Source organism: Chelonia mydas, chromosome 2 (genome assembly GCF_015237465.2).
Source record: "Chelonia mydas isolate rCheMyd1 chromosome 2, rCheMyd1.pri.v2, whole genome shotgun sequence".
Taxonomy (NCBI): domain Eukaryota; kingdom Metazoa; phylum Chordata; order Testudines; family Cheloniidae; genus Chelonia; species Chelonia mydas.
This window is the reverse complement of record NC_057850.1, coordinates 257,402,399-257,416,635: the sequence shown is the minus strand read 5'-3', so window position 1 is coordinate 257,416,635 and position 14,237 is coordinate 257,402,399. Positions and strand designations below refer to the sequence as shown.

General features: G+C 42.1%; 1 protein-coding gene across 8 annotated transcripts in view; it reads left to right on the top strand.

The window, feature by feature from the left end:
- Positions 1 to 14,237, top strand: part of SETD2 (SET domain containing 2, histone lysine methyltransferase) — a 144,197-nt gene that overhangs the window by 116,244 nt on the left and 13,716 nt on the right. For 5 of the 8 annotated variants that reach the window (XM_043541713.1, XM_037891272.2, XM_043541714.1 and 2 more), the window contains one exon: positions 7,415 to 7,468. The exons of the other annotated variants lie outside the window; for them this stretch is intronic. In XM_043541713.1, the coding sequence (XP_043397648.1) occupies positions 7,415 to 7,468 (54 nt within the window). The remainder of the gene's footprint in view (positions 1 to 7,414; positions 7,469 to 14,237) is intronic. 8 annotated transcript variants of the gene reach the window in all.

Genomic DNA, 14,237 nt, shown 5'->3' with positions numbered 1-14,237 from the left:
GATGTTGAACGGACACCAACTTAAAAATCACATCTGTTTTGATTTGCCTAGTATGGATGCCTTAAATTACAGTAACAAAATCTGGGGGGCAGGGGAATGTTCTGTATTTTTCCAATTTTTCTGTGCATTTGGCAGAACTTTGTGCATTGTCAGTTTCACTGTTTCTCCTGCACAGTCAGTTTTTGCTGTTAGTGTGGGTCTTTCATGCATCAACAGGAGTTCGTCCTCCTCTTCCTCCCCAAAAAAGCAGCCCCGACATTTTTTTTAAAATATAGGACAGTGAAATTGTAAAGCCACTGGTAGGGAGACTGTGGGCAGCTGAAGGTACTATTAGTTTGCATCTTGAAATTGACTAGGTTTCAGGTTGATTGCATCCCATTAAAATTTTCAACATTTTGTGCTGTGCTATCTCACCAAATTAGACTCGTTTGCTGCTGTTAGAGAGCTTTGCTGTAAAATGAAAGACTTCATGCCATGTTTCAAGATGACACTGCTTCAGCATCGCACTGACATCATGATGCATTGTAAGTGCTGAGATATGGCTTGTCAGTATTTTACATTCGCCTTTATGAAAGGCTGCAGCTGTAAAAGACAGGCTAAATTTTACTTTATGCACTTATAATCCAAAAAATTTGGAATTCATTGTAATAATATTACTAATGCTGACTTCAGTTGAAATGAATGTGGGTCTGATGCTTGTTTCTCTGGGAATTTCACTGTAAATTAGGTCAGGTTTGCCAGTGCACATGTAAGTGAGCACAAAGGAGTGGTACAACCACTGATATAATTAATCTTCACCTACTCTTGGTGAATTCATCAAAATTAAATCAAGGTCTTAGTTGTTTTAGTAGATTCTGTTTAGTCGTGATTATTAGACATAATTGGAGGAAATCTTCTAGAGTTCATGATGTCAATGTCATATTTAGAATTCACTTTGATTTATTTAAAAAAAACAAACTTCTGTTATGCATCTAGTGCAAAATATGCAACATTTGTCACCTGTCTAAAGACATGAAATTGTACTGTCTTAAGGAACTGAATGTTGTAATTAAAATCAAGGTAAATTTCATGAGGGCTGGAAAATGGGAGCTGTGTGTTTAATACAGTATTTATATGGGTAACTGCCCTTCCTCTCCCAAGTCTTTTGAAGAGTTCTGTGAAGTTCATTTTTAGTACCCGTGTTGTTGTAGGTATGTGAAATCTCTGTGAGAGACCTTACGTAGGGCTGTGGGATCCAGTGTCATCTTTATGCTGATGATGCTCAGCTCAACATCTCCTTTTCATTGGACCCAGACAGATGTTCCCTTGCTCTGTATCTGACAGATATGGACTTGGGTGCTCAATGTGGAGAAGACCAAAGTGATACTGTTTACCAGAGGGAAGCATTCTGAGCATCTGGCAAAGTCTCTCCTTCAGTTGAAGGAATTTGCATCCTTGTAAAGGTAGTTAGCAATCTTGAACTCTTACTTGAGCCCTCTCTACTCCGAGTATTGGCCAGAAAAACCTTCTGTGGTTTACAACTAGCTAAGAAGGTAAGTCCCTTGCTCTCAGGTGTGGAACTTACTACAGTCAAATACTCCATGGCTCTAAATTATTGCCACACACTATGCCTTGGCTAACCTTAAACCATGTTTTGTTTTATGACGATGTATTGCTTAGTCACTAGAAAGTGTTTTAACTTTTTCCTTTTACAGACATGCCTTTTTGTTGTCTGTATTAGAAATAGCAATGTGTTTACAAATATTCAAACTGAATGCTGTCCCGTTGTTGCTTAAGACACAGGCTGTCCACATTCAGTAACAAGCTTTCAGAAGTAGACACATTCCCACTTACTCTGGTTTTGTACCTTTTGGGGTAGGAACTAGGATCAAATTTCAAACACCATTCAAGCTCTTTCTAATCTAGAGTCCGTGCTCTTTCTGCTGAGGAGTAGTATTGCGCAGTCCTTGGTCTGATTAGCGTGTTACCTTGCATCACTGCTCTGTGCCGTGGGGTGATACGCAGAGGCACAATTCTGGAATATTGGCAGAAATGGATGTGGCGTTGATGACAGATGGCCTTCACCAGTGGTTATTTCCCCTCTTTGATTCATTTGACCCACAAAGGAAGGCTTGACCAGATTGTATATCTACTCATTTTGTTGTTAATAAACCCAGAGCTCAAAGGTGGCTGCATTTCAGTGGTGGGCAAAGCAAACCCTCTGTGTAGTTTGCATATCAATTTAAGTGCTTTATCCTTGGTTGAAAGATGCTGTAGATGCATTAAAGCATGGTTATTATCATTACTTTAATTCATCTTTCATAAAAAATTATTTTGAAGTCTGCTGTGTTGCTCCCACCTCTTTCATTCTCTTTTAAGAAGCAGGAGTCAAGGACGGGTTTCGTTCTTGCTTTAAAGGATGAGTTTGTGCCTTTGGGAAGTAGCAGTTAAAATACCTAGGATTGATTGATTGATTTATTTATTTATATATTTTTTTTAAGATGTTTGTCTGTATTTAATACATCAACCCTTGTATTTCCAGCCCACTATATTAATGTCTCCTGTAGCTACAGTTCTAGAAGGCTACCCAATAGTTGCAGTAACGTGGTGGTTCCTTCTCTCTTCTTGTTTGCCTTGTCTTCCTTTAAAAGAAGGTGGAGGACATCAACAGGCATGGGGTCCCCCTTCTGACTTTCTTGGTGTATTTGGTGCTCCTACCTTCCAGTTCCCAGTATCTCCCTTTCAACTGACCACGTTGACCTGTTCCCTCCCTCACGTGCTAGTCTCTTCCGTTTCATCTCCTCTTCATTTACAACCCTGACCTTTCTCCCGCTGTTTCCTTCTCTCAGGTTCCTGACTACCATCTTCTTTGCCCCTCTTGCTCCTCAAGACCAGCTGGTGCTGTTAACTCAGCTCTACAGCATTTCCATTTAACCCATCGCCCACTGATACAAGATTAAGGAATCTGAATCTCGTCAGTGCTCTTTTTTTGTATTACATATTACGGGTACAGTGTGCAGCACTGGAGTGTACGTGCACTCCATTTTCCTGCTAGGCAGGAATCCAATCAAGGTACAGCTTATTTGTCAATTAGGAAGACCTTGGAGTGATGTAAACAACAAATCCTGTGTCCTGTGCTGAAATACAAGCCTCTGATACTGTTTCTAATACAACTGTGATTCTCGCATTTCAGTTACTGTCTGCAATGTCCTTCTCTCTGGCCTTGACAAAGGCAGTCATGCCCCGCTGATATCCATTCAGAAGGCTGCTGCAAAGACCACTTTCCTAGCCCTGCTTTGACCATGTCACCTTCTCTTTGCATTTCTTCACTGGCTCCCTCTTCTCTCTTGTATCAGACATAAGCTACTTGTCTTCACTTTCAAGGCCATTCACGACCTATCCCTACCCTCCCTATTATTTCTCATTCAGTGTTGAAAGATCAGCTCCCCCTCTGATAGGCCTATGATGCTAGCCTCCATTGTCATCTTGTTACATTTTCAAACAAGCACCTTTGTGCTTTCTCCCACGCTGCCGCTCGCTCCCGGGAGAAGTTCCCCATCAACATCTCCAACACCCTCCTCAGAACTCTCCTTTGCTGTGAAGCCTGTCAGAAAAGTGACAACAGCTAGGCTGCTAGTGTGCAGAGACCACTACCAATGATACTGACCAATGTTGTCTCATTTCCTTGTACTCCCATGTTGGTCTGTCTGTCTATCCCTCTGTTGTTTCTTGTGTTATATGTAGATTGTAAGCTCCTTGGGGCAGGGACTGTCTTTGTGTTCTGTGTTTGTACAGTGCCTAGCACAGTGGCGTCCTGATCCATGTCTAGGGCTCCTAGGCACTTCTGCAATAAAAAGAAATCTAAACAAGTTTCTGTACTAAAAGAAAAAATACACTGAGATTAAAGATAATAAAGTTAAAATTAATTTTATTTCTCGCAGCTTTTGCAGCTTGAGATTTTTTTCTCCCTCTGATTTGATTCTTTCATTTGATGAGCACGGACTTCAATCCATCCTGCATGTTCCAAAACCAGCTGCAATTAACCAAGATGATCATGTTTTAACTTCAGCTTATGTATCATTTTTGATTTGCCAAATCTGGAACATGTGCAACAGTCCCTTCACCCTCACAGTTCTGGGGAGTAGTATTTGCTAGCTTGCAGCTACTAGAGAGCCACTGGGCTGCAAAATATTTGTCTGTAGATTTGAAGCAAAACAAAAGTTGTTCGTGTTGATTTTAATTTCTTGGCACCAGGATGGTAGATTTAAGAGTATTTTGATCCTTAAATTGTAATTTTAAATTTTCATATGTAAAATGTAACTTGCAGTATAACTACCATCCTATCAGAAGTTTAAAAACTGCTGTAGTACATGCTCTTTGTATTCCAGGTGCACTGGATCAGAGCCACATCGTGTTAGGTGCTGTCTAAGCAGAGGGAAAAGACAATCTATAATTTAACGTAAGGCAAGCAGTGGGTGAAACCAACAATAGAAAGGAGTAGGGGGGATGGAGAATGAGGGAGAGAGTAATGAGACAGTGAGTTCATCTAAGGCCTTCTGTGCACAGCTAAATTATTTCCTGTTGGTTAGGACCATTGTCAAGTTGGGTTCATCTGTGTGACTAAACCACTTGTCAGTGTTCATTTAATAATTCCCCCTGCTGTGCTTATTTGACACAAGAGACTCTTTTCTTCCTTGCCTCAATCTTCATTTCAGAAGAGGGCAGGTGCTAAGAATAGCCTTGGCATGTCCCTTCCAAAATGCCAGCCAATGCCAGCTCTCACAAGCAGAGCAGCTTGCTTTCATCTTGTGCAGAAAAGGCTCATGTTTGAGGCACAGGAGCCATGAATGGTTCTCCGGGGAAGAATCCAAGATTCCACTGCAGGGAGCTCTGAGCGGGTTTCAGCTGCACATTGTTATTTTCTTTGGTTTAAACAAACAAAACAAACTCATCTCTGTTCTGCGTGTTCCTTCCCTTCCTTCCTTCCTTTTCAGCTGGGTCCTGTCTATGCTACAGATTGAGTCTGTAACCAGGTAGGGTTATGGCTGGTTTTGAACATGGTTTGTGTCCACATACAACATGGTTAATACTTTGTTTGTTAGTATCCATGGCAGCTAAATGTTTTACCCTTGCCATAGGCTTAGACTGGTGCATGGTTGTCTACATATAATTGGTTTGGCACACTGTGTTTTGAAGTGCACACAGGACCCACTGATTGTATCTAGGCAGTTGGTTTGGCCAGTCCTCCTTCCTCCCAGTTCTCCCTACGGTAGGACACCATAAAGTATATTGCCTTGTGTGATTCTGGTGCTACTCTGCTTGCGTGTCCTCCAGAACCTGTCCGCTAATGAGGCTGTGAGACTGCTGCACAGATTTTTTTCCCCCTGTGCAGCGATGCAAACACAGGTAAGATGTTAGGCGTAGAACAAATAGGCGTTGACACATTTGTGTCATGGGAAAACCCTGTTGTGAGGACACAACCATGTAACTGGGTCAGAGGAGTGTCACGTATTGGTTTGAAAAACACATTTGTATCTGTAGTGTAGATCGGATCTAAGATTGCAACATGAACGTTTAAGCAGAACGGGATTTTGAATTATTGACAAAACTTTACATTGAAATTTTGATTTTAAAAAATGGGTGATTGTTTAGAGAAAATTTCAGTGACAAATTCATCCTGTTTTCTAGTCAGCTTAACAACTGGTTGAAAAAAATTAAATTTAAAGTTTTGGTAAACACAGAGAAGTTTTTTATGCAAGATGTTCATATTTTTCAAACAGCTCTCCAGTTAAGCAAATCAATTAATGCCCAAAACATCACTTTCCCAACCCAAAACCAAACTCGGATCCCATTTTTGCATAGTAGTAAGTGTAGAAAGTGATCTTTTCTTTATGCTCTCTGCAGAGAAGCCCTCTCAATAAATTAGACAATCTAAGAAATTCTTTGAACTATTTTGTATTTATTGGCTGATCGAGAGTAGGACCTCGTGCCTTAGGAGTTTTGCAGCAGTTCAGTTTTCTTACTTATGTGTGTGAGTGGAAATGGTCAGATCAGCTAAGAGTCAGACTCAAAGAACTGATGCTGTATGCATATCTTGACATGTTGGACTGCAGACCAGCAATAGACAAAGCTTGTGGGAGACAACTGCACCAAGCTTTGCTTTTCCACTTTCTCCTGGTGGTCCCTCATCTCGTCTTTAACCTCTCATTGATTCTGATCCTGTGTAGTTACAAAGCTTCATCCCTGTACAGCTCTGGCCTACTGCAGTATTTGCCATTCCAGTCTCAAGGTTCTTTTGCCCCCTGCCATTCCCACAGAATCAAAGAAGTGTGGGACTGAAGGGACCTCAGGAGATCACCTAGTCTAGTCCCTTGCACTCTAGGCAGGACTAAGTAATAGCTAGACCATTCCTGACAAGTGTTTGCAAATGCACTTCATTCTTGACATGCAACACCATGATTCTAGTCCCAGTTCTCATCTTCCTCGGCCCAGTGGTGAAGCTATTGTATCTTACTTGACTGGCAGTAACAGCTTAGTATTTCAGTCCTGGGCACCTCTTAAACAGAGACTATCAACTGTCTAGTGGGCTTTTTGTTTCTAACAAAATGTCATTAGCAGCTAAGACATTATTGTCAAACTTGTGATCTAACCCCAGCTCCCTAGGTGTGAAAAGCAACTGCATGAACTGTCCAGCTGGAGATTTCTAATGCAGTTGTCTTTGGGCACAAAGTAAAAGAAGGACAACAACTTATTTTAACTTGAATTTTTCAAGCACCTCTGTGACTTAATGTAGGTATTTCTTCCATCCACACCACCAACTATTGTGTGATGTAGGTCATATCTATACTGGGGATCTCTGTACTGGTATAGTTATCCTAGCGCAAACCCTCCAGTGTAGATGCATGGGGTTGATTCTGTTTTGAACAAGGGTAAGTTATGCCAATGTAAGTGCTGATTTCCCACTTGTGTGACACAGTTATGCTGGGTGTTTGCCCTCTCATAGCTACACCAGTACAAATATCCCCATGATAGACAAGCCCTTCATCATGAAAACTTGCCACTACTGAATGTAGCTGGAGTAATTAGAACCAGAATAAGATCTGTGGATATTATCATCTCCTCCTAAAGGGAGTTCTAGAGTTTTGGACCAGCTGCCAAGAAAGTTCTGTCCTCCCTCTTCCACCCCCAAATTTAACCCTTAAGGATGTCAGTTTCCTAGTTCATAGTTGTCAGAGTAAATAACACATTGCCCAAAAATCTTCACTCCTGGTCTCTTGCACTTACTCACCCATGTGGTTAAAAGCTCATCCCAACTCCCTGCTTCATATAATATCACCTCTGTAAAAGGCCATGGTCTTCCAATGCATTTTGTGTATAGCATCTCAACTTAAGATTTTTTAGAAAAAAATCCCCCCACCTTTGTTTTTTCCCCCAGGATCCATTAATGTCTCAAGATGGAAGCATAGAAGGTACACCAAATGCTTATAAGGTATTGCTTGCTTTTTCTGTCTATTACTGTACACATACTCTGTGCATGTGCTTGTATTTATACATTTTCTCCCTCATGCTAACGGGGTCTGTCATGGGAGACATCTGTGGTTTCTCTTCATGCCAGCTGTCAGTAAGGATTGGGGTGATAAACAAGGGATGGGCTGGTCTTGTGGTTAACGAGGACTGAGAGCAAAGGAGTTCTGGGTTGTATTTATGACAGTGACTTTGGCCAAGTCACTTAACCTCAGTGTCTCAGTTTCCCCACCTGTAAAAAGGACCTATTACCTACCTCCCAGGAGGGTGGTGAGGCTTAATCCATTAAGGTTAGAGAAGTACCATGAGAACCCTGCATAGAAGGCTCTGTAGAAATGTGAAGCATTTTCTGATTGGGTACTGGATCCAGTGGCTTTCCATCCCTTTCCGTTTTCTCCAAGCCAGAATCAGTGGAAGCTTCTTTCAACGCTTTTGCTTTGAGGAGCTGTTTGTTCTGGTATTAAATATAACTACCAGACAAATGCATTTCAACTCTGCTAATGTTCAGTCTCAGATCATTTTCTGTCCCTGTGTGCAGAACATGGAAGGAAATTTACTCATTTTCAGGGTACTAAGGGATTATAGAAACCTTAGAGAAATAACAAAGGTGGCAAAAGGTTGTTCTTAGAGTTGATAATCAGAGCAAACAGTTACCTGTTGGTTGTTAGTTGGGCCATATCATGTGAGTCCTTGGAATGAAGGATACTGTATCTCGTTTAACCTGCCATTCAAAGAACCTTCTCTGGAAGCTTTATTGCTTTTGTATTGTATGCCACACCACGCCCCCTTCCCCCTTAAAGTCATTAAAATAGCCAGCTGCATGTCAAAAATAGACCAAGCTGGAAATATGCAGAAAATGAGCTGTGCAGGCTGGTAATAGAAGTGTAAGGGTTTTCTTCCATTAGTGAGAGGTCCCCAATATCACTTTTCACAAAAGGAAAGCAGTCTTGGCACCCCTAAGCATTCAAAAATCATGAGCCATACCCCCCAGAATTATGCGTGCCTTAAAAGCGTGAGATTTTTAAAAGTGATCATTCTGGACTCCTTTTCTTTGTCATCCGGTGTCTGAGCTTGTAAGACTCATTCAGGTCACATTTGCAGGCTTTCTGTGCAATCGTAAGGGCTAGAAACTTCTTTTTAAATGAGAGTCTCAAGTAATCATTTGACTCCAGAGGCTGGAACTTTAAGAAAAACACCAAATATCATGAGATTTGTCATAAAACCACGAGAATTGGCAGCACTGGGAAAACAGCAGGGCCGGCAAAGCACACTTATTTAATTTACACTGCAAAAGGTACATTCATGTGAAAACACATAGAGATTTTGAGTAAACGCATGTTCCTAACTTGCGTTGCTCTTTGTAGCATATTATTTATTCTCTTGTTTATATGAAATTGCATTCCCCCATTCGAGGACACTTCTACAGTGTATCTAGGAGAAAAAAATCTACAAATAATTTTAGGAAGGTTGTAAAAGGTGTATTATTTTTTGGAAGTAGCGGAGGTGTGAAGGGTGGGAGAGGCTACTATAAAAGATTAAATTCATAGTTTCACTTAGAATATTTTAACGGTTCTCGGCTATTTTTGGACCACAACCCACAACAAAATGGCCGAAGATTTGTTCTGGTGCCCCCTGTATCCCATAGTCCTTTGTGGCTGCAAAGATTGTGGGTATGGGATCAATTTTCAGCCACGTGTGATGAGGCAGTGATTTTCCAAAGGGCTGTGGAGCCAGCACTGCTTCCCCTGTCCCGAGCTCAGTGGCAGGGAGGAACTCAGAGAAGTTGCTCTGGGGCTGGCTGGTGGGCCACCAGTGCCCAAGATCCACATCAGAAGGGGGCAAGAAATGAGCTGGTCCTTCCCTATTGTCCCCGGGTTCCCTTTAGGCCTGAGCAACCACAATGTTACGGTGCTCTCACCAGGTGGGGTGTGAGGCACAGCTGGGCTGTGCTCTACCTATCAGAGAAAGAAAATGCATCTTTTCAAAAGGTTGCTCAGTTTTTACTCTGGACTTGTCGTTCCAAGACAGGCTGCTGGATGTACCCATTTCAAAACACTCTGTCCAAAGAGAAGTAACACAGAAGTGATGGTTTAAAATCACCGCCCACTCACAAGATGGGTCATAGCGTCACCTCAGGAGGCTTTCTATTAATAAATAAATCCTGTATACCCATGACATAACCCATTGATTTTTATGCAAGGGGCTATTAAGCACTTCACTGTTGTCAGCCATTTGGCTCAATTTTTCTGCAGTGCCCCAGTTGATAGCACTGGGGTGGGATTCAGGAGATCTGGGTTTGCTTCCCCACTCGGCCACTCACCTGTCTTTGGGCAAGGGCCTATCTCTGTGTCTGTTTCCCTATCTGTAACATGGTGTTGATGATATTTGCACTCCTTTATGAAGCCTTTTGAGATCTATGGATAAAAGCACAATGGAAGAACTACGTGTTGCGTGTCAGACCTTCACACGCATTGTGAGGCAGGGATTGACACGCACATCCCTTCCTGTGCGCGCTCGTTGGGCTTTGAGTACGTGCTGCATGCTTTGGAACATTTGGGCCTCCAAGCCTGTATAGACAGAATGCAGCTGCTGTGCTGGTGAATGTATCAGGTGCATTCTGATACTCCATTGCTTTCAGCAGGATGCTAATGGATGACAGCAGCCCAGCACGTTGCAGTGGGGGGAGCCAGCAATGAAGTGGTTACCACTGGCATTGTGACTAATACATTTACACTACCAGACAGAGTAACACATACGTGTACTAGGACAGAGTAAATGTTTCTCTTGGATATTGAAGAAAAAACGTTAGCGTGGATCCTTCTTTTTGTGCTGTACAGATTTAAAATATATACGTTATTTCCCTTACACGCTTCAACATGCTATTGGCTACTACCAGGTTAGACATCCGTAGGGCAAAAATCATGATATCTAGATACCACCCTGAAGACAACCCCAATGGCACACAGCTGCCAATGGAGCTGGGTGCTAAACAAAACTAAGATCCTGCAATGCTCATCAGTTTCCCTTTGTGAGCAAATTCCCTTGTAAGGTGCTTGATACAGAAGGATGCTAACTACTCTTTTCCCTCTGCATAAAGTGTTGAAGGATCATAGAGGGAAACTGGCTAGGATGCATGTCAGAATTGAGACATCACAGTTTAGAGCAGACCACTGAAATACCTGACAATAATTATTTGTTCACGTCTGATAGCTACAGGTTCAGGGTGTAACGACAGAGCTTGTCTTAAAATCAGAAGAGTCCTGCTCCACTCCCCAACTAGTCTCTTTTAAATATTTCTTTGCAGTTGGAGAGACATACCCTTGTTCACTTCTTAAAATCTAAGAGTAAATACCATGTATTATCTTCATACATGTAAGGTGTCACAGTTGTTCGGTTTACTGTTGCACCAAAGACTGATATAAAAATATTCAAAAGTTCAAATACTACAGGCCAAATTCTGTTGTCATTTGTAGTGACCCCACTGTAGTGACTCAAAATTTACATGTAAGGGTGAGAGCGTCATTTGGCCCTGTGGATCTTAAAATGTTACTGTTACAACACATGGCCCCAAAACATTCCTCAGTGTCAAGCCACATTATTGTATTTTGGCTGTACCACCAAATGCAGAATCTTACCACTGCACTTGGGCTTCGTTCTGTAAATGATGCATTTTATTGGAACCACTTGCAGCCCACTAAATCAAGTTGTGGCACATACCGGCTGGAGTCTGTAATTATGTGTTATTTGAGAAGCTTTGCTAGCTCTGGAGGGTAACAACCAGCCTTAGCGTGGCACTGCAGACTTCAAATTTGGCTTTAATTATTAATTCTCAGTTCATAAAAGTGCCCATCAAAGAGGCTCTGGTTGCATTAGTTTGAACATGATGTTGAGTTGCCATGCGGGGGGAAAATAGGCTGAATTCTGTACCAAGAGAGTTGGCTTGAAGCCAGTTCCAGCAGCAGGGTATGGAGTAATTTGCACTTCGGGATTTGTCTTTTTGGCAGCAATATAACCTCCCGCCTGTGTTTACTGACACAATCAGATACCTAGATGCAAGTAGATTTTTCCAAACATACATAGACTCCGTTGTGAAATCTGACTATAGTCTGTTCTCTGGATTTTCTCTATGTGGTATCTCATTTACCTTTTGTGCTTTGTAGAGGATCAAAATTAACTCATCTGCTCTTCATTATTAACCCTTTGATCTGGGTACCATAGATGAGGGAAATGAATGAGCTTTGATGTTCAGCCAGCAAGTAGAATATACAGTTACTAACACTAATTCACTTTGTTTAAGAAAGCTCTCAACAATAAAACTTAAAAGCCCATAACTGCCTCACTTCTATGTGAAAATGTTATTTAAACCCAGCATTCATTTTATTACAAAACACTTACGTCTTGCTTCCGAATATAAAAGCCCACCTCCTTGCAAATGTGTACACATTCTTTTAATAAGTTCAAAACTCTTTTGGTTTGGGGGAGAAAAGTCGTATTTGCTTTGATTCTAAAAAAAAAAGGAGCACTTGCATTGGTACAGTGGGGCTAGGGCACTGGATTTAGGAGGCAGGAGAATGGAGGTGCTATTCCCGCCTTGCCGTTCACCTGTTGGATGACCTTGGGTAAGTCACGTCCTCACCCTGTGCCTCGGTTTAGCCATCTGTAAAATGTGGACAGTAGTAATCGTGCATTCAGGTTTACAGAGAAGTGCGAAGTATTGTTCACCATTTTTCACTTCATTAGGCTCTACCAGAATGTTAACTTTGAAACACTCCTGTAAGAGGTTGCGTTTCAAGGACCAGTGCACTGTTTGCTGTAGACAGGAATACGTATTCAGATTTGTTGTTAGCCCTTGTTCAAAATAGCCAGCAATACCTGTGGAATGTATTTCTCAATCGTTCTTTTAATCCACCCCTCTCAGTAAGTGTTGTTTTAAAACTTGCCACCATGTTCGCCTGCTCTCTCCAAAATGGTGTATGCAGTGTCCTGTGTAAGCTTCCAGGCGCTGGTCCGTAGCAGCAATTAACAAGCCATGGCTATGCAGTTATACTCTGGAGGGCTGCGGGGGGGGAGAACCAGGGGGCATATCGTCCCTCAGATCTGAAGGCCTGTGTCATCCAGCTCTAAATATACTCAGAGGCAGCAGTTCAGGAATGTTATGCCATTCCTTCATGTGTGATGTGCAAGCTGACTTTTCACTTAACATGCTTACAAATCTACTAAAAGCCAGGGATGTGCCAGGTACGGGTGGGCAAGGTAGGAAAGGGTGTGCTGGGCAAGAGAAAACATTAGTCATTTACTAGAGGGAGAAATTAAGGCTGAAGTCTTTGATTGTCTATTATTCCCTGAGCTCACCTCCACTGTTGTGTAATTCAGACTGTAAGCTGTGTAGTCAGCATAACATCTGCGCAACATGGAGGTAGGATTGTGTGGTCAAAACTGCTGGTTCTCCAGTATCTATATGGCCCTTGCCAAAATGGGGTGAGTCGCTTGTTTGTAATAATCTGCTTATGCTCAGAAAAATGATCCCAGGCAAGGGAGCAGCCGCAGGCCTAAGAGTTACTCATGTGTAGAGCAAGATTGGCAGGAGCAGTGGTTTTTGTTGCCTTCCGTGTGGAGTAGATATTAATATTGCATTGCATTACTTTCCAGCTGGGTGTGTCAGCAAGGGCCTGGAGAAGACCAATGGCTTTTGGTCACTGTCTAACAGCATGGCATGCTCAGAAACTGCTTTACTGCATTTTAACATAAAGAATGGTATACTGGGTGGTGATTCAGTGTGTCTGGCTGGCTGGCTCCCTCTTTTCACAGCAGAATGCTCTTAGAAATTTCAAATCAATATATTCAGGGCTGTGATGATTCTCGTCTTGTTTATCTTTCTGCTTCCATGAAGCAAGCAGTGTTCATGCATCTAAGGAATAAAATCATAGAAATGTAGGACTGGAAGAGACCTTGAGATGTCATCAAATCCAGCTTTCTGCACTGAGGCAGGACAAGTAAACCTAGACAATCCCTGACAGGTGTCTGTCCAACCTGTTATTAAAAACCTCCACTAAAGGGGTTTCCACAACTTCCCTTGGAAGCCTGTTCCAGCGCTTAATTACCCTTATAGAGGGAAAGCTTTTCCTAATATCTAACCTAAATCTCTGTTGCTGCAGATTACGCCCATTACTTCTTGCCCTATCCTCAGTAGACGCAGAGAACAGTTGATCACTGTCCTCTTTATAACAGCCCTTAACATAGCTAAAGACTGTCACCCGGTCCCCCTCAATCTTTTCTCAAGACGAAACATGCCCAGGTTTTTCCCCTTTCCTCATAGGTCGGGTTTTCCAAACCTTCTGTCATTTTAGTTGCTCTCCTCTGGACTCACTTCAGTTTGTCCACGTCTTTCCTTGAGTGTGGTGCCCAGAATTGGACACTACTCCAGCTGAGGCCTCACCAGTGCCAAGTGTAGAGCAGGACAGTTGCCTCCATGTCTTGCATATGGTGCTCCTGTTAATACACTGCAGCATATCAGACTTTTTCACAACTGCCTCGCATTGATGCTTCATACTCAATTTGTGATCCATTATAACTCCCAGATCCTTTTCAGCCATTAGTTATGTTCCCCATTTTGTAGCTGTGCGTTTGATTTTTTTTTCCCTTCCCAAGTAAGGTACTTTGAATTTGTCTTCGTTGAATTTCATCTTGTTTTCAGACCAATTCTCTAATTTATCATGGTCATTTTGAATTCTAAT